The sequence below is a fragment of the Anoplopoma fimbria genome, chromosome 2 (genome assembly GCF_027596085.1).
Source record: "Anoplopoma fimbria isolate UVic2021 breed Golden Eagle Sablefish chromosome 2, Afim_UVic_2022, whole genome shotgun sequence".
NCBI lineage: Eukaryota > Metazoa > Chordata > Actinopteri > Perciformes > Anoplopomatidae > Anoplopoma > Anoplopoma fimbria.
In genome coordinates, this window is record NC_072450.1 from 26,622,173 (window position 1) to 26,644,536 (window position 22,364).

At 41.9% G+C, this 22,364-nt stretch overlaps 2 protein-coding genes across 2 annotated transcripts in view; both read left to right on the forward strand.

The window, feature by feature from the left end:
- The window catches only part of LOC129107032 (leucine-rich repeat-containing protein 49), a 33,949-nt gene extending 24,841 nt beyond the window's left edge, over positions 1-9,108 (forward strand). Inside the window, exons 14-18 of the mRNA XM_054618377.1 lie at positions 2,088-2,322; positions 3,902-4,087; positions 4,780-4,889; positions 6,980-7,133; positions 8,893-9,108. Coding sequence (XP_054474352.1) covers positions 2,088-2,322; positions 3,902-4,087; positions 4,780-4,889; positions 6,980-7,133; positions 8,893-9,108 — 901 coding nt within the window. The remainder of the gene's footprint in view (positions 1-2,087; positions 2,323-3,901; positions 4,088-4,779; positions 4,890-6,979; positions 7,134-8,892) is intronic.
- A 5,739-nt stretch (positions 9,109-14,847) lies between these two features.
- Positions 14,848-22,364, forward strand: part of LOC129106116 (thrombospondin type-1 domain-containing protein 4-like) — a 38,772-nt gene continuing 31,255 nt past the window's right edge. Inside the window, 6 exon segments of the mRNA XM_054617452.1 lie at positions 14,848-14,898; positions 15,116-15,182; positions 16,391-16,713; positions 17,739-18,001; positions 18,004-18,170; positions 19,481-19,583. Coding sequence (XP_054473427.1) covers positions 14,870-14,898; positions 15,116-15,182; positions 16,391-16,713; positions 17,739-18,001; positions 18,004-18,170; positions 19,481-19,583 — 952 coding nt within the window. The 5' untranslated portion in view covers positions 14,848-14,869.

The window sequence follows — 22,364 nt, forward strand, 5'->3', positions numbered from 1 at the left end:
GTATTCGTGGCAGGCGTCCAGGCGCACAGAAGTTACTCTCACTCTTTACGTGACTTATCTGCATGTTACGCTCCATGTCATCCTCCTGATTTACTGCCTTTTGGCAACCTTGCATCTCGGAGGCGTGGCGTGTCCTGTTGATTAAACTGCCTTTCAGCGTCCGTATTGCTAGCCAAGTCACTTGGACTCTGCAACTTCAACATTTCTTTACCACCAGCTTCTTACACCTGCTCCCAATCAATGCTTTTGTCGTTTGAATGCACATTTCATTATCTGGAAGAGTGCACTCCTCTTTTAGCATTTCTGTATTTTTACAGACTTTTGTAGCTGCTCTCAGAAAGAATCCCCTATTTTGAGGACTTTTTTTTACACAATTTAAAAACAGCTTACATGTCTCCGGGTACAAATATTATGATTGAGTGGGATATTCCCTGTCAGTCACTGGTTTATTGTTTCGGGCTCAATTACATGATTAATCCGGTTGTATTGTGTTTACTGGCAAGTGTCATTTGCGTAATAGCACTCCCGAAGGGTATTTAAAACTAACTGAACTAATTAAAACTGACTGAACGCAGCCTTTGAGCTACGTCACACTGTATACTTACTTAAACAGTATAGACACCTACATGAGGACCACGCATGCCCCGAAAGTTTCCCCCAAAGAACAGCCATGGTCTAAACTGGCCCCACACTTTCCTGTCTCATGAGGCCCCTTACCACTCACCTGTCTTTCACACAAGAATGAATGAGTTAAAGGGACTGGAGGCCAAAGCATCACCCACTGAGAACCTGATCTTCCAGCAGATAACGTATGTGATGTGGACTGGTGGAGTATATTCCACCATTATATTACAACACATCACTTAACACCAGGCCTCAACTGTCTTGTTTCTCAATTTGTGAAGATTTGCTGCTTTTCTTTGTCTTATGTGAAAGTTTTTGGGGTTTGGACTGTTAATGGGGGAAGAAAGCAATTTAGTTTTTCAGCTAACATATTAATGGATGAGGTTAATAATCGCTAGCTGAGGTCCTAATCAACATCATATTACTATGATACATCCGCTAAATTCACTTTTACAAGCTGTAAGTAAGAAGCCTTATAAGCTGTATGTAATAGCTTAAACTTGACGGTTTTACCTTCAAATGCATTATGTTTAAGGCTTTTTAAATACCCCCAAAAATATTTAGATCTATAACAAAAATAGAGAATTATGAGAAAATACTAGCGTCAGAATTTGCAGGGCTGGTTCTGTTGACACTGAAAAGTAGATCTCTCCTCTATTCTCTTTTCTCCATGTTGTTTTTCCTTTACCTGGGCCTCCTTATTTATCTTGTCTGAGACTCCAATCTACTCTTGCTTACCTCTCATTTTAAAGTTCCTTTTTCTCCAGTACAGAGAGGAGTCACCTCTGGGGGATCAGTCTTGCTGTGTCTGCAACAAAGAGGCTTCAGTCCCGGCATAGCTTCATTTTGTTCCCTAATGTATGCACCGCTCTGTCTACAGCATGTTTGCCATCCTTTTCCTCTCTCTGTCACTGACTCTCACTCTTTTCTTCCACACACTTTCTGAAAATAAATCGGTCTCCACAAGAATCTTGGATTGGAGTTCTGTAATCAAAGGATTTGTGTTCTGGCTTTCTAGATTTCGAAGGGCGTGAAATATGAATAGGGCCGAACTCAGAATGATCATCGTTGAGTAGCGTGTGGCGAGAAGCCATCTGATGCTCCCGCTATGCTGAGAAGTCCCCCGAGTGTCGACAGACCCACAGGGCTGAGTGCCAGGCTCTGGGAGGGAGATTATGTCTCCTTGAGACTCGCCCAGATCCTCCACTCTCACGACTCTCTTATCAGGGAAGGGCACCACAACTGTCGTTAAGGAGAATAGAAAGCAATTAGGCGAGACAAATAGGGCATTTATTAGACCCCCGCCAATTCTGCAGCGATGTTGCTGTTCCATTCTTTTAGGACAATGCTTGCAGAAAAAATGTTTTGCTAAAAGAAATCCTTCAAAGATAACAAACTATTTCCTCTTAGGGTATCGAGACTGGTTTGCAAAGTGTGTTTATGTGTGTGTTTTTATTTTGCAGGTTTGTGGAGGCAGGAAGTGGCAGCATTCAGAGCTTGTCCCTCTCCGACAGTCACCTGGCGGAGCTGGACGGAGACACCCTGCGTTTATTCGGACCCGGAGCCCTGGAGGCCCTGGAGAGGGGCTGGGGAGTTCAGACCGCTGGAGCCGTCACCGTTATCACCTTCCGCTACATCAGCTTCGACGCCATTGTACCAGCACTGCCGCGAATACGAGTCAAGTTCCCCAATCTGTCGGTGAGGGAACTAGCCACGTACCGTAATCAGCCATGAGATTGTGTCATCTAACACCAAACTACCTTCGACCCTTTATCCACTGAGCCATTTCCTATATCAGGCAAAGATAACTAAAGGTTCTGGATATCCAGTTGTGGTCATTCTGACCCTCCTGCACAAAAACGTACACATTTGTTGGGGCACAACGGCTCCCAACCCAATTTTGTCATCTGTTCAAAAATAGTCCCAGTGCTGTGGTAAAGAGAACACTGGTTCCAAAGAGAAAATAAATATTTAATTGACCATAGTGAGGGCTACAGCTATTAGATAAGATAAGATAAGATAAGATAAGATAATCCTTTATTAGTCCCGCAGCGGGGAAATTTGCAGGCTTACAGCAGCATAGAGTAAAGTGCACACAAGAGACATAGTAAAAGAAAGACAAGATAAAAATAAAAAAATGAAAATAAAAATAAAAAAAACCAAGTATTATAAATAAGCAATAAGAAACAGTAGAAAAACAACAATAACTGAAATATTATATTTACAGACAGAAAAACTATTTTAACTATTATTGCACAGTGTATTGTATTGCACAGGTTTTTATTGTCATGTTTTTATTGTCATGTGTCATGTGGTCTGCTTGGAGCAGAGTTGGTTGTGCAACCAATAGCTGTATTATTACAGCTGCAGGGCTATTATGTGGTTTGTTTTCTATTTGGTCTGGTTCGGTTTTACAGTGCACAATTTTAAGCAGAGCAAAATAAAGAAAATGTATTTTCTGAGGAGCGTGTATCAAGGAACACAGAAGTTTTACGATTTTTTTTTTTCAATTTGAATCAGCACTGATGTAATTTTTGCACAAATCCTTTTTCCAGTTTATCTCTAATGACTTTATAAATGGCACTATTTTTAGAGCCTCTGTAGCACAGTCTGCATGATCTCTTCGGCCCATATTTCAAGCAAACATTGGACTTCTGCAGAAGTTCAAATTTCCTTGTGTCGTTTGCCTGTATCCATTTCAACTAATCCCTCCCTGCCATGGGGACAGATTATGTTCTCTCTGCAATCGAAATTGCACTAGGGTTCACTTGCAAACGCTCTGAAATCGCCTGTGAGAGTTTAATTTAAATGGACTAATTATTCAGCTGACTGTCTCACAGTCAACAAATAATATTTTTTATATTTAATATAGGTTCTTACACAATATCAGATTTTTTTACTTAATAAATGTTTTGGCTAAATTAAATCACAATAACAATATAATTGCGATATCTACAGAAAATGTATTGTGCATTTTGTCTCTTTTTTGGCAAATGAATTACACTCAAAATACGAGTGTTGAGGGGTGAAGAGAGAGTCTGTTTCCATCACCGTACAAAAGCCTGATTAAAGAGGCGCTGGATTGTTTACACAATATTATCATATGTGTATTACTACCATAATATGAATATTTCATTTTAAGTAACGTCAGTTTCATCCATATTAAATAAAAAAACTAAGTTAGTTACAGATAACTAAGTGAGTTACAGGCACGAACAAATATACAGTAGCTATATAGTTCTACCATTTTGAAACCAACTTGTTACTTTTGCTGCAGCACCTAATCTTCATGGAAACCAACATCGGCCGTCTGGCCCAGCTGGCGGCCCTGGCTCAGGTGAGGCGTCTGGAACAGCTGACCATCCACTCAGAGGGCAACCCGGTGGTCAGTCTGGCTCTGTGGCGCTCCTTCGCCGTCTATCGCCTCCACCACCTCAACCTGCAGAGAGTCAATGGCCAGGAGGTGAGCTTGTTAATGCATCACTCCTGCCTTTATAAATTAAGCGTCTCCTGCTGACTTTGTAAGATGCAAATATACAAACCAAAAACAAATTTAACTCTTAATTATGAGGCGTTCAATGGATTATGTGTTATGTGAAATGAAATAATGTTTGATATGCCATTGTCGAATTAAAATATTGTAAAAATGGAGATAAGATGATTTCTACCACTCTCATGTCTGTTCGTTAAATGTAAGGCTACTTCAAGCAGTTGGTTAGCTTAGCTTAGCACAAAGACTGGAAACAGGGTGAATCAGCTTGCCTTTCTCTGCCCAGCACCTCTGAGGATCACTAATTAACAGGTCATATTTAGTTTTCTTAATCTGTACAAATTCCAACTCCACAGCCCGAAAAGCAAATATGCCTATTTCTGAAAATTTCAAACTATTCCTTTACTGGTACCAGCCCTAAACCATGGCCCTGTGTCTCCTGGAATTATTTACCGCACCAAAAGATTTAGCCTCTAAGTCATCTTTAAGGATCTACCGTTACGCAGTACAGAGTTGTGATTACAGTTGGTACAAAATGTTTTAACCCAGCGGTCACCAATCAGTCCAGCATTTCTGTTTTAACAGTTTGATGCACATAAAGTAACCAATCATTGAAGTATCCTCTGCTGTGTGTGCAACATTCTGATTTGTGTTGTCTGCCTTAGGTGACCATGAATGATGTGATCGCTGCAGAGCGTGTGTTTGGCACACTGGGTCACATAGCAGCCACCGAAACTCCACGTTGCCGGCTCCTCCTGCTGCTGGAGGAGTCCAGGTGAGAACTTGATCTTGCACGGTTAACCACAACATAATGTTAACTACAACCTAATGGCAGGTTTGCGCTGTGTCCTGTGTATGGTGTGCGTTTGAATTTGTCAAGAATGTGTGGATTATTAACGTGTGTAAGCGTGTATACATTTATGTGTGTGTGTGTGTGTGTGTTTGTGTGAGGCAGCGAGACGGAGCCTGGCACCGAGGAGCCAGGGGAATTAGACTTTGTGTCTCAGGGTAAAAGGGTGGGTACTTGGCACTTAGACACAAACATTCTTCTCTCTCCCCAGCCAAAAGCTCTCGAGGACTGTCACTCTTAATGAAAAACATCCTTGCGAAGCAGAAATCCGTTGACTTTGTCACGCACAAGGACTTCCTTTTAAAAGGTTTCCTATAGTCTGGTTTGTTATGGAAAGCCTAAATGTTAAAAGCAAAGTTGTGCACCGTATCACTGCTCCTCTCAAAGACTGGAAAATTGCCAGGTCAGATCATCCGACTGTGTAAGAAATCTGTATTACATTGAGCTCTCTAAATAACCTCCATTTTGATGTCACTTACTGTTGAGCAGTACTTGAGCCCAGTTTATGCATTTGAGCTGCCACTTGGTCCTTGATTACCCTCATACTGAAAACAGAGCTGAACTAGTAAACTTTAGCACTACTGGCCGTTGGCTGCATCTCATCCTGATTCATGCATAGATAAAGATAATGTCTGTGGATAGATGGTACACAACAGCCCAAGGCCGAAGATTATTTTCGCACTGGCACTGAATTCTTAATCACTGCATGCAAAGTCATTACCCCTTTAGTCAATAGTTCCATTTATTACACTAAAAGCTGTTAGCTTTGTCCTCTTATCTACCAAAACACTCCTGCTGTAGACTGGGTGACACAAAGTGCATTTCCTGGCTAAATAAATATTGGAAAAAGGGAGACGAGATAACCACTATAACATCTGCAGAAATCACAATGAATAGAGTGTAAGAACAGTGTGAACTAGTTTCATGTGCTCATTAAAATAAGCATCACATGTCTTCTTGTCACCAATCACTTCAACCTAAACTTCCTTATTTCTGATAGCATAACACTAAATTCTTTCAGATATTAATTAAGTAGCCTGGGCCGTGTCTTGTAGCATAACAAACACACTCACTGAACCCAAAGTAGGATAAAATGTTTCTAAAAAAATTCAGTTTCCCCCAGATGTGACAGTATCTAACATTTATAGATATGCTGCCTGTAATCCATATAGCGATTTTTGGTCACAGTTTGCTGTGGCTCCTGTAAAATGAATCATTTGGCCAGGTTTGTAAATGGCAAAAAAAATGAGTTAGCGTACCACTCCTCTCTGCTTAATCAGGCCATTTGCAGTCATCACTTCCCTGCTAGTGTTGCTAAGCTAATGTTAGCTTGCATTAACATCTCAATTCCTTCATAAATTGCATTTTCATTGCAATGAAAGAAAGGCCTTTTACTATCATTTTTTTTTGTTAGGACACCACTTTGATCTTTCTACCTCAGTTGACCTTTGACCTTGGCTCCTTGTTGAGAACGAGGAGTGTTCACTTGTTCTACTTAACACATTTCATCACTAGGGGTCTCACTGAAAGGCACATACTGAGGGCAAACGATTTTGTTGTGGAATGAATGCACACGCTATAATGCTTAACTTTCCTGTTGCACACAAAAATGCCCCTTGGCACACACACATGCACACGCACACAGTTTAGAAATGTTCTTGTCCTATATGGAATTTTTGCCTCCAGCCTCCTCTCTGTTTCAGCACCCTGGCACTGGCCCGTGAAACATGTTGGTGCAGTCGTGTAACTCATGAGCTTTATTACTGATAGACAGCTACAGGGATGCCGTTTACATCACTTTTAAAGTTCCCTACTGCTTTTATAAGTGCACGAGTGAAATTGAAACTCTGACATTTGTTGATATTTGAGAGTTTGATTCTCACTCTGTGTGAGAAAGTAGTATTTGACATTCACAAGAACACAACTTTATTCCTCTTTCTGCCAGTGCTTCACCTCAGGTGTCTTAGTGTCTCCTCTCTCTGTGTCTGACTCACTCCTCTCTCTTCACCCTGAAGGAAGCGCCAGCTGCAATTCCTGTTGGAAGGGCGTGGCCGGCGGGCAGGACTGAGTCCGGAAGAGCTGCGAGACAATGGGAAGCTCCTGGGAGAAGGCCTGAGCAGAGCGCTGTTCAACTACCCAAGCAGAGACTGCAGTGCAGAGAGCCCTGAGGTCAGATCAGCTGTTGTTTTTTTAAACAATATATTTGTTTTAACAATAGCCTAGTAGCTTTGAGAGACTGCAACAAGTGTAAGTTAGTTAGTAAATGAAGCTTGGGTCTAACATTAATCCATTCATCTACGAAAAGCCACCACGGCATTGATGACTTACCCAACCCCTACCAGGATTTAACGCTAACTTTTTAAAGTGGTTGGAGGCATCAGCTTGGTTGCAAAAATATGAAAATATGGTTGCCATTTTAGCCACCATATATTTTGAGCAATTAAAATACTATGAAGTCATACGTCAGCTTAAATATGAAAATCTCGCAAATGGCGGTGTTCATCATGATGGGTGTGCCAGCTCTCGCAGCTTCCACCTCATTATGTCATCGAGCTAGCGTCGCTTCGACGTTCAGTGCTCGCCCAGCCCCCTGCTTCTTGTAGGATGTGCTGCCTCTAACTAGTAAAATTGATGTGTCATTTATCAAGTTGCTGTTCATGCTTTCATTATTTTTTTTGTTCAGTCAATTTGCGCATTTGTTTGTGATGTTGACGGGTTAGTCAAACTTTGCACCCCAAAAACAACTTCATTTGTTTCGCCATTGTCTCTAAAATAGATGCCTGTGAAATTGCCAATTAACAACTTCGCAAAATGGTTTCCAATGGCAACGTGTCAACCCCAAGGACGAACCATGCCCACTATGTCAGTCTATACGTCTCTTTTAACATCAGTTCAACCAATAACAGGATGTGATGTTGCTTTGCTAGGTAAGCTTTCACAAAGAAGCTAGAAGCCACCAAATCTCGAACGCTCTACCCAAGTTACCAGTATTTCCATATAAAAGGCATCAATATACGGCATCATAAATCAAGCCCACCATCAGAAAGGAATCAACACTTGCAACCCACCCTGTATAATTGGTGTGTGCATTTCACAGATGGGCATATCACTTGGGTAATATGCAATCAGAAATGTTTTGCTGAATGCAATATTTCATCACCACATCTGATTTCTCTTTCTCTGCTATTGTGTTGTGGTTTAAAGTCCCAAACATAACTTCATCTTCATTTCCAACACAATAAATAATCAGAATTTTTGGACAACAGCCCACTCAGCAGTCGAGAAAGTTTTATACCATCAGCGAACAATACCAAGAATTTAAAGCAATCCTATTACAAATGTAACCTATCTTCAAACCAAGAGGGCATGGAGTTGCGCATCAAAAGTCATCAAAAGCAAAGCAGTTCAAGTTATTCCACATCTCTCTTAGACATAACTTCAGAATGGGATTTTCAATAATGACGTCTGACATTGAAAGCATATTTTGACTGCTGAAAAATAAGCCTTTTTGTACCACTCATTTTGGTAACATGATAGTGTGGTTTCAGACAGCCCTTTTTACATTCTAAAGAATCAAAATACTGTTTTAGCAACTATGTTAAACATGTGAATGTGATGTGTTAAATTATGATACATCTTATAAGAACAATTTTCTTTACCTAGATCCACGTTGCTCCTGTCAATCTTAGTACTGGAAGAAATGAACTACAGAAGCCTTTCACACGATCCTTCAAAAGTCTGGTTTTGATTCAACTTCCTCCAGACAGCGTACCACCTGTATGATAGAGATACAGATCTCTATCATACAGATGAATTTACCTTACCTTTACCTTGCTCTTCGCGTGGTTTTCCTCCCATTGCACCTAACCTTTGTGCACTTTCAACAACTGAATCAACATGAACGATGTTCTCTTGTTTTTCCTCACAGGAGGGCACTGTGGAATCCTCGGAACGTGCCACCGTGGTAGAGCAGTACCTGCAGGATTTGGTCGGAAGGGCCTCTGACACCAATCTGAAGGGCGAGGCCCTGCACAAGCTCTGGCCCTCCATGTTTGCGGAGATTGTAAGGGACTGCGTGTTGGAGATGAGGGACCAGGCAGCCTTCCGCCAAGCCAGCCTTGCGAAGCTCTCTGAGACCAAGTGAAGAGGACCAAAGGTTCACACTTTAGACCACACACACACACACACACACACACACACACACACACACACACACACACACACACACACACACACACACACACACACACACACACACACACACACACACACATGGACATAGCTTCTCCGGAGGCTAAACTTCATTTATTTAACACATCATCACTCAGTAGCTTTTCACAGACTTGCAACAATCGTTGGAAAGAGAAAGGTGTATTTCCCTTTTGTGTGGCTAGCTCTTTAAGATGAATGCACACGGTTTAAAAGGAACTATCATGACAAAGAATGTAGATTTACACCGAAAACACACTGTTCAATTCTTCCATGCTTGGACCTGTGACATACTTGAAGAGAGTCAAAGGGACGTATTGAGTCACAGTGCATTGTGGTCCCCTACGGAGCAAGCAGCACTTTAAAAGCTTTCTGAATGACCCCTCTTCACCGTAACTGTCATCAGCTGAAAAATGTGTCTCTTTTGTCGAGACTACGAGTGATTCTTCCGTGTCTTAGATAATGTTTCATGCATCGCTCTCTCACTTTCTTCAGCCTGACGTCAAATGAAGGGCACAAAAAAAGACAATTACTTTTTCTTTGTTTACCACTGATTTTTCTGTATTGTACTTAGAATTAAAAGATTCTGTATTAACACTCAAGTTTGTGTACACGGCTTTCATGATTGCTCTTCCTGGAAATCTTTTCTTACAGGGGTGAAGAAGTCATGTCTTTCTTTAATCGGGGTTCAAGTGGGTTCAGAACATTTGTTTCGTTTGGTGCAAGTATGACATGATTCCACTTTTAAATGATGTGAATGCCTAGGTTCATCCCGTCTGCTTCACTTCTTCTCTTCACTTTGAAGGACAGCCTTATCAACACCTCATAGACCATCGGTCCTCCCTTGAGGCAAGGGTGTTTGTGTGTGTGTGTGTGTGTGTGTGTGTGTGTGCTAGCAGGTCCAGCTACCGTGAAGGGACCTCTGGGTAATGTGAACTCAGACTGGAATGTCCCTGAAGGCGTTGAAGCTTCACTGGTTTATCACCACCTGTTCCTGGTCCCCTTAAACCATCCCATGAAGAATTCCTTTAACCCCTTATTTAATCAGGCGTGTCGGAGAGGAGCACCGACCTGGAGTGTCAAACAACATCAGGCACACGCCAGGGAGTTGATGGGCGCCGCTGTCCCATTTCATCCACTCCACTAAAGATCAATGCTTAGCTCAGTTTGTATGTTACATAAGTTGGTTTTCTGGTTTTTCAATGGTGACCAATAGCTCTCAAAGGATTCTTTCTTTTTTCTATCTATCTGTGAAATACATCACTATCATACAGGTGGTGCGCTGTCTGAAGGAAGATGAATCAAAACCAGACTTGTAGAGGATCGTGTGGAAGGCTTCTTTAGTTCATTTCTTCCAGTACTTTGTCCAGAAAATTATATTAACACTTATATACATTTTTTTTGCTCCCACAAACTGCATGATACAGTATATCTTCCAATGGAAGACGAAGACATAAACGTAAACATGTTGTATAAGAAGTATGACTGCGTAATATGTTGCTTTTTGGGTCACCCTTCCAACAATGATCTCATACAAACATTAGAAAATAAATGCCATGTTTTATTTTTCTTGTTTTTTGACAAGAAACTATTCGGTGTAAATGTCTGCTGTCAAAAAGTAACAGCAAGTTTATTTTGAGCAGCTCTGATAAACAACACTGGTTTGTGTTGACATATTTGGTTCTGTTACGGGACTATGGCTGTCAACATTGTGTGAAAGAAGTCTTGTCCCAAAGGACTTGACAGAGCTCCATGACTAGTGACAGCACGCAGACGCAGAGGCAGAGAGCGAGAACGATGACTCAGAGCTGGGAAGCAGTGTAGAGGTCCACACAGTTAAGAAGGCCCAACACATTGACATGAAGTCCATATGTCTTGGTGAGTAATAACCCACAATCAATCTGTTGCTCAAATAAAAAGTAGTATTTTTTCTTTACAGAGCCATACTTTGGCATTCGTGTAAAAAAAGATTTCCCCCATCCTTGAACGAGGGCTGTGCTTCAGGCCTTGATGACTGTCATGCATGAGAACCACTATAGGTTAAGCTAATTCTGTGCTGGTAGAGGATAATGCACTAAAGTGTGCACCAATGGATGTCAACTTAACTTTTGGCAATTTTTAGTTATAGTTTGGTTTTCTGAGCCATTGCCAGCTGTAAGTAGCTCCTCCATTTTTAAAATCTCTTGCATTAGGTTTCTAATATCAAGCCATTTCAGTATGGACGCTGGCATGTACAGTATACATACAGTATACAAGCCAGGAATTTAAACAACAGACAAATTCAATTCAATTAATTCAATTAAATACATACATTTTTAAAGGCAATTACATAAATTCAAAGCAGTGATTTTTTTCTGTCACAACAGCATTATTGTAGGCCTCGGCTCAGCCAACGCACAGTGGAGATCGAATATATATATATATATGAGTTAATTCCTCGTTTGTTTGACCCAATTACTCTCAGGCTGCCTTGCCCACTTCTATTTTAGTTAGTTATTACCGACATGTCCCAGAATACTTTTTTGACAACCCCCCTGAGAACATGCCTGAACTTGTTTCATTCAGCTGTAGGTTTGTACCTGTTTAACAGAGTAATGTTGTACTCATTTTGCACACATAGAGTAGGTTAGAGTAATAGCAAAAACAGTGAGTGGAGCAAAGGAAACATTATTGCACTAACATGGATTTACCAGAGGACTAGGGTCATGCAACATTGCCTTCAATAAACCCTAAGCATTGGTTTGGAGGCTTTGTTAGACTTCTCTTTAGTCTAAAGAGAAGTCCACCTCAGAGGACCAACTATTAGTTTCTCCTGGAGTGAACCAAGTGCATTGTTTATCATTGGCCATACACTGCGAAAAAATCAGCACCTGAAAATGTAACTTACGTTTTTTGGGAGTTTTAAAAATCGCATTTAACATAACAAATGCAACATTGTTTGCTTATTTCTGAATCAACAATTATTTTCTTTTTTTAATATTATGAATCAGATTACATTAATTTAGTTACCAGGGCAATAATTTGGCTGGGTGTTCAAATATTATTAAATGAAAGTTATTTAAACCAATTCATTTATTTTTGCAAATACTGAAGTGATGTAAACTGTATTATTCTGTTGAATTGTCGATGGATATATATGTTTTTAAAGCCTGACCTGTATCCAGTGGCAAATTGTTGCATATTTTTGTCCAGTGTCAGACAACAGTGACTCCCTTCTCCATCTTGTCTCGTCTTGAGAGGCCTGCAATGGGTCATCCGGAACAGTAGTTCATTAAAGAAGCTTTAATTGGAGGCTCGTTTGCCTGTGAAGAAGTTTGGAAACATTGAGGTTAAAGGCAAATTCCTGAGCAGCATCAACATCTACGCACCAGTGAGGACGGACAGTGGGGCCAACAACAGGAAAGGCTCCCCTGCAGATTCCTACAGAGAGACATACATATATACATATGGCGCTCATGGGTGAGTGGATGGATTTGTAGGTACAGACTACACTGATAGATTTCACAGTTTTGACAGATGACATTTAGACTACATAATAAAGCCATTGTCAAGCCATCATGTTTCCAGACAATGGCTGTAATGAGCTGCGCACTGTATGTCACACAGTGTGGTGTGTAAACCAGTGAACCATGCATAACTCTGTTTGGTTCTGTCAAGTTAAAACAAACACACTAAATAAAACAGCAGCAGCACCACACCTTTTTAAACTTATGAATATGAGAAAGTAAATGTCAGTGCTTTTGCCTGGAAAAGAAAGGTCACCACACTCACCTCCTGTAGGGTGTCGATAAATATAGTGTACAGAACTTTGGAACCACCACCATCAATCAGGACGCCTTTGTACAAACCACATCCTGTTTTTCATTGGGCTTAAAAGTCTCTCACCTTATCCAATTTAGTATTGTGTTTTTCGACACAAAGTGATGGCTAAATCCGGCTGACATGCTTCTCCATAATGAATTTATTGCCTTGATGGTGCAAAGTAGTTGGATATAATGTCCCTCCATTTCATTTTTTGTTTTTCTACCTTTGAGACAACAATACAGCTGTTCTGAGCTGAAGGCGAAGAGGCTCGATGTCAGTCCAACACTGTTTTTCTTCAGTGCACTCAGGGTCACATTTTTACATAAGTGATCAGTTACCCACCCCATCAGTTGATAGAAGCATCAACTGAAGTGTGAGGAGTGCAGGTAACGTGTCATCAACTAGACACATTATTTCTCCTTTTTATTCATTTGTGTGATTTAAACTGACCTGTTAATCCTTCTGAATTTCAATATAGTACAATAGAGTTTATTATTTATATTATTGCTGTTATGTTGTCTAGAATGTTGTAGAGCTTGGTCAACCAAAAGCAACACCATGCAAATGTTATGCAGAGCATCCAAACTGGTTAACATGACCAAAGAAGTTGAAGGATTTTAGGATTTTTTGTGTGTGTGTGTGTGTGTGTGTGTGTGTGTGTGTGTGTGTGTGTGTGTGTGTGTGAGAGAGAGAGAGAGAGAGAGAGAGAGAGAGAGAGAGAGAGAGTGATGAGTGTCACGGAATCTGTTTCTTCCACACACAAACACATTTGAGTGCGCCTCTCACGGTGTGGAAGAAGGAGGAGACACACTCACACACACCTAAGCATTTACATGGCGCACATACACACGCATACACACACACACAGAGAGAGAGAGAGAGAGAGAGAGAGAGAGAGAGAGAGAGAGAGAGAGCCTGTTGCTGCGGTGGGCACAGCAGACGGTTGCTTTCTTTTCTTTTCCTCCAGCTGTCTGTCATTCTGTGTGTTTGTGCGTAAAAAAGCAGAACCACCGGAATCACGACCATGAGCAAGGTCCGCAGTTTCTCCTGCGCCGGGATCTGACCCACAACTCTGGATACGGATTTATTCATTTAGATGGTTTATCATAAAAGTCTTTGGATAATCCACCTGGATTGATGTTTGGACACATGAGGATATTAATCTGAGAACGCTGCCGTGTAGGAAACAGCAGTTAGAAGTAGCAAATACTTCACCATACTCTCATCACCTACAGGTACGTGGACTTGATGACACGTGGGAGTGTCAATGTTGATTATGAATTAGTTCTGAAATTAAAAATGGAATCCTATTTATACTTTTCTTAATCCCCTACATTATTTGCATAATGTTTATTCTGTGTTTTGCTTCTGGACTTTTTGACCACACTGTCTGGTTCAATGAGCTTAATTTAGACAAGCAGGGCTGAGTTGTATGGTCTGGGGTTAAAGGTGAAAGTCCTAACTGGACCCTTACACCTACTGTCTAATGCGCTCTAGCAGTTTTTTTAGCAGGGGGTGCTGCCTCATTAGGAGTCAGAGGTCAGAAAAGGTCAAGTGGGTAAACGTCGTTTCTCATGCTTTCCCTGAGTCAGTGTCTTGAGGCAGGGGGATGTAGTGACAGGTTGTTGACATTCGTGGGATATTTATGGCACACAGGCACAGTAAAATTTAATTTTGATACTATTCACATTTCATGCTCTGGGGTTTAACATCAGACTAAATGTTGAATTATTGAGATGGATAGTGATTCGACAGCGCTCCTAACGTGTGACCCTCCAGCGCGTCTGTACTGACAGCATTTATGTTGAAAAAGTCCAGCCCACTCTGGTGTAAGCTACTGTAACCTTCTCTGTTTCACATTTTAAGTATCCAACTCTAAGAATCGAGGAGCTATGCAGGCAGCCTGCGTCTGGATTGTCAGGTAATGTCAAAGTGTTTTTATTGTGGATTACTTTTTTCTTTTAAAGCTTTTGTATTCATTTCATCATAAATACAGATGAATGTTTTTATGTAACTGTCTCATTCTCTGATCGACCATTAATATCTCAATTTAGCAATATTTTGTTAACATCACAGTGCTGTGTACAGTACATATTTGATTCTATCACCAGTAAACACTTCTGTCTGTTTTTCTGTAGAGCTTCTGTCCTCTGGCTGTTGCTGTCGGACCTCCTGGACTGCCAACACTCAACAGAGCACAGGAAGGTGAGCAGCAGTTGCTTATATATTTAAAATGAATCTGTTTTTATAGCAATGCTAGACCTCCATCAAATATTTCCAGGAACTTTTCATGTTGTTGTTTGATCTATCCACCTGAACGCATGGTTGGTGCAGGCTGGTGGAACACTCCTTCACTGGAAGATGGCATGCATGATCGTGCCTCACTAGCATTGCCAAATGCCACCCTAAGTGATAGACTTTCACTCCTGCTTCCTATGCCCCAGTGTGTAAATAGTGCAAGTTTTTCCTCAGTGGGAACCTGACCAGGGTGCTAATCTGTTAACTTGTAATGGGAGCATGAGCGTAGAGTTCTGTTGATGGCGGTGAAACAGAGAGGGCTTGTGTCAGCTGTCAGCGAGCCACTCTTGACCTCTGGAGCTGCAGGAACCACATGGAGGAAAACTAATGGATGTGCCTCTTGGATGAAGCTGACTGTCAGATCAACTATCCAGTTAGCTTAGAAAGGGGGGCCGGGTGCAAATCGGCTCCATGTGTTTCTGCTGTGTGACCTACTGCTGACCCGGGGAGATGACAGTGGCGTTGAGTTTCAAAGCCTGAAGCAGGGTAGAAGAGGTCTGAATAGCAGCACAGGCTGATTGACAGAAGAGGAACTTCCTGCCAACTCTCCCCAGTGCTTCTGTATTCTCTTTCCATTCGTTAAAAGTCAAAAGCGGCTGAGCTTTTACTACGTCCATGTGTTTGCCCAGAGAGCTTGCTGTGAATGGAGACAAAGTGCTCCCTTAAAGAGCAGGATTTCCACGCGGCTTGGTGGATAAAGCCGTCTTGGCACAGGACTCCCCCCTGGCTGGTTCCTCAAACAGAGAGTGCAGTGATCACTGCTAATACGTCCTTGGCAAAGTTGCACAGAGGGTTAGAGTCAACAGTGAGAAACGCAGGTAGCCAATAGGGGACAGGCCACTAACAGACACCCACTAATCAGCTAAATTGGCGCTTTATAACCGTGAACAGAGGTCTGTTTCATGGACAGTGGTGGAAGGCGGAGGGGCAGGATAGTCATATTGATGAGATGAGGTCACTGACTTGAGCCTTACACAACGCCATGATCTTCAGAGAATAAAGTCTTGCTGATGGAGGCTTTCCATCAATCCTTGGCACACACTTTGCGTGGGGCTTTCCCCGCTTTCTGGCGCTCCGTGGTGTCACTAATCTCGGGTTGTTTCATCTCCATGCAGGTTCCTGAGAGGGCAGAGCCCCAACAGGAGTTCAGGGCAGAGCAGGGAGACATTCAGGGCTCCTGGGGCGCCTGGGGGCCCTGGGCGACCTGCTCCCGGACCTGTGGAAGAGGGGTGCAGGAGCAGAACAGACCCTGCCTGCCTGTTTACAGTCCGTCCCAGTACCCCTCCAGGAGAACTGGTGTTCACCCCCAACAACCAGGCCACGTCATTTCAGCCCTTAGGCCGACGGTTCCTCTGCATCGCGACAAAGTCAGGTCCTCCAACAGCAACAGCAGCAGCGATCTGAGGGAGGGGAAGGAGACCCGGCCGGATGGACGGAGGTACTGTATCATCACACACAAACTGAATTGAAATCCCTGTTCTTACAACGGGAATTTGCAGAGTCTGGGATTTTTTAAAAAGCTATTTAGAGGAAGTGTTTAGACTCACATAACAAATGAAGACGCTTCCATACCGGACAGGAGTCAATAAAGTGTTTGATGAGTATGAAAAAAATGTTAATGATATTCTAAGGCCGTTACCCTCACTAGATTCCAAACCAGTTGAGTTACATTTTAACTTGTCACATATCATAATCTAAAGACACGAGGTGCTGTGTAAATTGGCGCAAAAGAATAAATAATTATTATTGATTTTATTGTAATTGATACTAATTTATCATTTATTTGCACTAACGAAGCACTGTGAAAGAACTGTCTATGTCCATTGGAAGTAATTTGACTATCAGGATGATCAACGAGGAACTTTTTTTCAGTTGTTCTATTTCTGCAAGTCTTAAAAGAGCCTGTGCGGCTGTGCTGCATGCTGAACAGCCCTGGTCTAAGAGTGGCTCTTTGGAGCCATCACTGTGGGCCGTCTGACTTCCCCTTTAATGGAAAGCTAGTCTTTTATGAATGTAGTCAAAAGCTCGGCTTGTGCTTGGCAGCTTTGTGACCTCCTTCCTGTTGTGCTTGCCTTTAAACAAATAGCACTGACAGCTGAGTTAAGGGGGGGCTGGTGGGGGCTGTTTGAGTTGCAATCTAAGGAGCCAAGTTACGACAAAAGCGCCCAGATCTGGACGCTTCACTGAAATCGTTGTTCGGGTGAAGAACCGTGACAGTTTCCTCAGCGAAAGAAGAAATTGAGCTGAAAGATGAAATAAAAGCTGTTGATCCAAATGTGCTGTATGGCCTTTGTTGTACAATCTCTTGTTGGTTTTACGAGGTTTGATATTTTCTACAGTTTGAAAGACTATAGGTTACTGGATTCAAGTCTAGTTAACAGGGACGACTGTACGTCTGGAGATGGTGGTGAAATCCGGCACGGGTTTGGTCGAGTCGGTGATCTCCTCATGTTGTGTCTTCAGGAGGGTCACTCAGATCATTCCAGGGAGGTATGGCTACGGGAGAGCTCCTTATGTCGCTCCATTGCAGACGGACATGGGCCAGGGCCCTGGGACGGCTCGCCCACATAGACAGAGACGCTCTCCTGCAGCTGACGGCCACTATGCTGCCACTAGAGGCCACAGCAGCCATAGGTCAAACAACCTGGACCCCGCCAACACCCTCCATCGCCACAGCAGACCCTATGTGCAGCCCAGGGCACAGCAGCCCAAACATAACCAAGTCTGGGCCCCCTCTACCAGCCTGGCTCGGCCAACCAGGCCCTGGTCCAGCAGGAGCCACAGTCAAGCGGCCAGACAACTGGACCCCAGCAGCACCAGGAGAGACCCTATGACCCCCTGCCTAGTTCCTTCTGCACAGGGGAGCATGCTCACCACAGGATCTGCAACAGTAATGTATGCAAATCTGCACCTTCTTATTATTATTCCCAGCATGTTGCCTAGACATGGTGAATAAATAGAGAAATAACATTACTGATTTTGCTTATTGTTCTGTTTTGTATTAGATTTGTTTATTTTATTTGTGTTGATAAAGTAGTGGGTGGAAAAAATACTATATATTGATCTGAAGAATTTATTTAAAATGAAAAAATTATACAATTAAATAAAAAATATAAGAGCAGAAGATAGAAGCGTAAGACTTGCAGTGTTGTCAGGACTTTTAAACATTTTGTGGAGAACTAAATCTGTATTGTGTTTTGTTTAGTCCCCGGCTGCAAGGATTACAGATACAAAACAAAAATGAAGGGCTGCCAGGCACAACATCCCGTGAATTGTGGGAAAATGTAGCCTGCAGGTGGCTTATTTACGGGCTACCGTGCGAGCATTGACACGCCCATTGCGGGGAGCAGGAAGAAGCGGAGGTGATATGTTTGCTCCCAGTGGAGCCTCATCTCCCTTTCCCTCCCTACCCTCCACTACATGACTCATTCCGCACAGCTTCTCCAGTTTTCTTTTTTACTAAAATGTTCTGTTTGTTTGTTTTGTTTGCTCCTTTGTGTTCTTTTTTGTTTTGTTGTCTTCGCCCTATGTAAAGCGTCTTTGAGTACCTAGAAAAGCGCTATATAAAATTAAAGTATTATTATTATTATTATTATCGTTATGCCTCTGTTGCATAGAACTCCATTTTTGTCCATGAACTGTACAAAACAAACATATGTTAGAATTTAAAGCATGTACCATGTAATACTTCAACTAAATATTTAATGTTAATACTAATATTGGTAAAACTATCGGCTCACCAAACTTTATCAGTTAAACCCCGGCTGTAAAGTGCATAGATGGGCTTTGCTTATCTGATCTGAAGTTATGGAATCCATCGTGCCGGTTACTATAAATTCAAACAATGTCGGGTTCTGTATATTGTCTCTGGTGTGCAATGACACAGATATTAAGCAAAGTAAAGCAGACCAGAGGCTTGTTTACACAAGGGAGATATGGGGGGCTGTCGGGGAGGTTGAGTTACACTGGCCAGTCTTCATAAATACTGGAATCCAACTACTTTGGGCAAGAAAGACCGAGCTACAAGCACAGGGTTAACACTGTTAAAACAGAGAAGGCTGTCGTCAGCAGTCAACCAACGGTCGCGAGGCTTGACAATGAGAAATGTGAGATTGCTGTGGATAAAGAAATGTACCTGTCTTTGTGTAAAATTAATGTATGTGTGTGTGGGTTTGTTTATGTGTGTGTGTCTGGTCCATCCTCAGGCCTGTCCTCCTTCCAGCAGACACCTCAGGGCTGTTCAGTGTTCTTCATACAACAACCAACCTTTCATGGGCAGATTGTACGAGTGGGAACCTTTCAACGAGGGTAGGTCATGTGCAGTGTTACCTACAGTATATGCATATGTATATAAGATCATTTTTCTGTCTAAGTTACATAATTATATGAAATCGCTGTGGTAATTTCCCTCTGTTGACCCAGGGAAGACTAATGTTAGTTGTGCGGGTTATTGCATATATAAAAAAAAGTGTCTTGATTGCAAAATTTATATTAAAACAGAAATAAAGGTTCAATTCAATTCAATTCAGTTTATTTTGTATAGCCCAGAATCACAAATTACAAATTTGCCTCAGAGGGCTTTACAATCTGTGCACATGCGACATCCTCTGTCCTTCCCTCACATCGGCACAGGAAAAACTCCCCTAAAAAACCCCTTTAACAGGGAGAAAAAAGGAAGAAACCTATGGGAGAACGACAGAGGAGGGATCCTTCTCCCAGGATGGACAGAATGCAATAGATGTCATGTGTACAGAATGAACAGCATAACAGAGATACAACACATTCAATGTATATGACATAAATGATTCATATAATAAGACTACTTATAATAACAGCAGCAATTATTACAGTAGAATTATAATTATGAAAATAGGGATAGTAATGTGATTAATAATAATAAGTAGCAGTGGGTGTCAGTCGGCTCACAGCAGGAGGCACGACTACGGTCCAGGTACCACAACGATTCATGGAAACCTGCAGAGCGAGAAAGCAAAGGGGCTTCAGGGTGGAAGTAAAGCTAAAATGCGTAATGGTACAGGTAATAGTAATAGTAATGTGACTAGTAATAATAATGGTGGTAGCAGACGGTGTCAGCAGGGCCGTAGCAGGATGCACGACCACGGTCCAGGTACAGCCACGATTTATAGAAGCCTGCGAAGCGAGAAAGCACAAAGACTACAGGGTACAAGCAAGTCAATAAGCGTAATAGTACAGGCAATAATAATAGTAATGTGACTAATAATGATAGTGGTAGTAGTAGTGGGTGTCAGCAGGGCCTCAGCAGGTGGCATGATGACAGTCCAAATATAACCCCGATTCCTGGGAACCTGCGAGGCGAGAAAGCACAAGAACTCCGGGGAAGAAGCAAAATCAGTAATGTGCATAAATAGGAGATTAATACATAAAGATGGAGGGAGAGAAGAGGAGAGAGGAGCTCAGCGTATCCTAGGTAGTCCCCCGGCTGTCTAGGCATATAGCAGCATATCTAGGGGCTGGACCAAGGCGAACCTGAACCAGCCCTAACTATAAGCGCTATCAAAAAGGAAGGTCTTAAGCCTGCTCTTGAAAGTGGTGAGTGAGTCTGCCCCCCGGACTGAAACTGGAACCTGGTTCCACAGAAGAGGAGCCTGATAACTGAAGGCTCTGGCTCCCATCCTACTTTTATATACTCTAGGAACCACAAGTAACCCTGCATTGATTGAGCGCAGCTTTCTAGTTGGGTAATATGGAACTATAAGTTCCTTAAGATAAGACGGTGCCTGGCCAGTTAGAGCTTTGTAGGTAAGTAAAAGAATTTTAAATTCTATTCTTGATTTAACAGGGAGCCAGTGCAGAGAAGCTAATACTGGAGTAATATGATCTCTTTTCTTAGTTTTTGTTAGAACACGTGCTGCAGCATTCTGGATCAACTGTAAATATCTAAGAGACCTATTAGAGCAGCCTGATAATAAGGAGTTACAGTAATCTAGTCTAGAGGTAACAAATGCATGAACTAGTTTTTCTGCATCGCTTTGAGACAGGATTTGCCTGATTTTCGCAATGTTACGTAAATGAAAAAAGGCTGTCCTTGAGATCTGTTTTATATAAGAGTTAAAAGACAGATCCTGATCAAAGATAACTCCAAGGTTCTTAACGGTAGTGCTGGATGCTAGAGCAATGCCATCTAGAGAAACTATATCGTTAGATAATTGATTTCGAAGGTGATCTGGGCCTAGTAGGATAACTTCTGTTTTTTCAGAGTTTAACATTAAGAAGTTACAGGTCATCCAGGTTTTTATGTCCGTAAGACATGCTTGAAGTTTAGAGAACTGGTTAGTTTCGTCTGGCTTAATTGATAGATATAGCTGGGTATCATCTGCATAACAATGAAAGTTTACTGAGTGTTTTCTGATAATATTCCCCAAGGGAAGCATATATAAGGTAAATAAAATACAGTTTAAATAGTTAAACTGTAATTATACCATATTGCTCAATGGCCATATTGCTATAGCTACATAAAAATTAACAAGGCTAATCTCTAAACATGCCAGCGGCCCGATGAGACTGTAGGCACAGTGGTGCTTAAGGCTAACGTCTGTCTATCTGCCTGTCTGCCTGTCTGCCTCATTGCCATGCTTACAATTAACATAGAAACTTGCTAATGCGTAGCAGCTGATATGCACCATGCTCACAATCTTAGTTTAGTGTGTTAGCATGCTAGTTAGCACTAAACACAAAGTGCAGAGTAGGCTGGGAATATCATTAGTTTTGCTGATATTTGGTCATAAACCGAAGTACTGGACGAATGAAAACTTTGGCCTGATGATGGTTACTGTCACCAAAGTGTTGTTGGTGTTGTATTTGTGTTCATAAAATGACTCAAAATATTCAAAATATATTTAAACCCCCCAAATGTTGATAAAAGTATCCCCAAATTACATCTACCAGCCAAAAGCTATTTTTCCCAGACAAAATTAATCAAAAGTAGTTCAATTGGGTGGAAACTAGTCCAATCCGAATTGCATGCCGATCGAATAAACGCTTCACTGAAATCCTTAAATGTCAACCTCATGGTGTTGTTAAAGTAAAAGTCGGACTAACAGACCACCA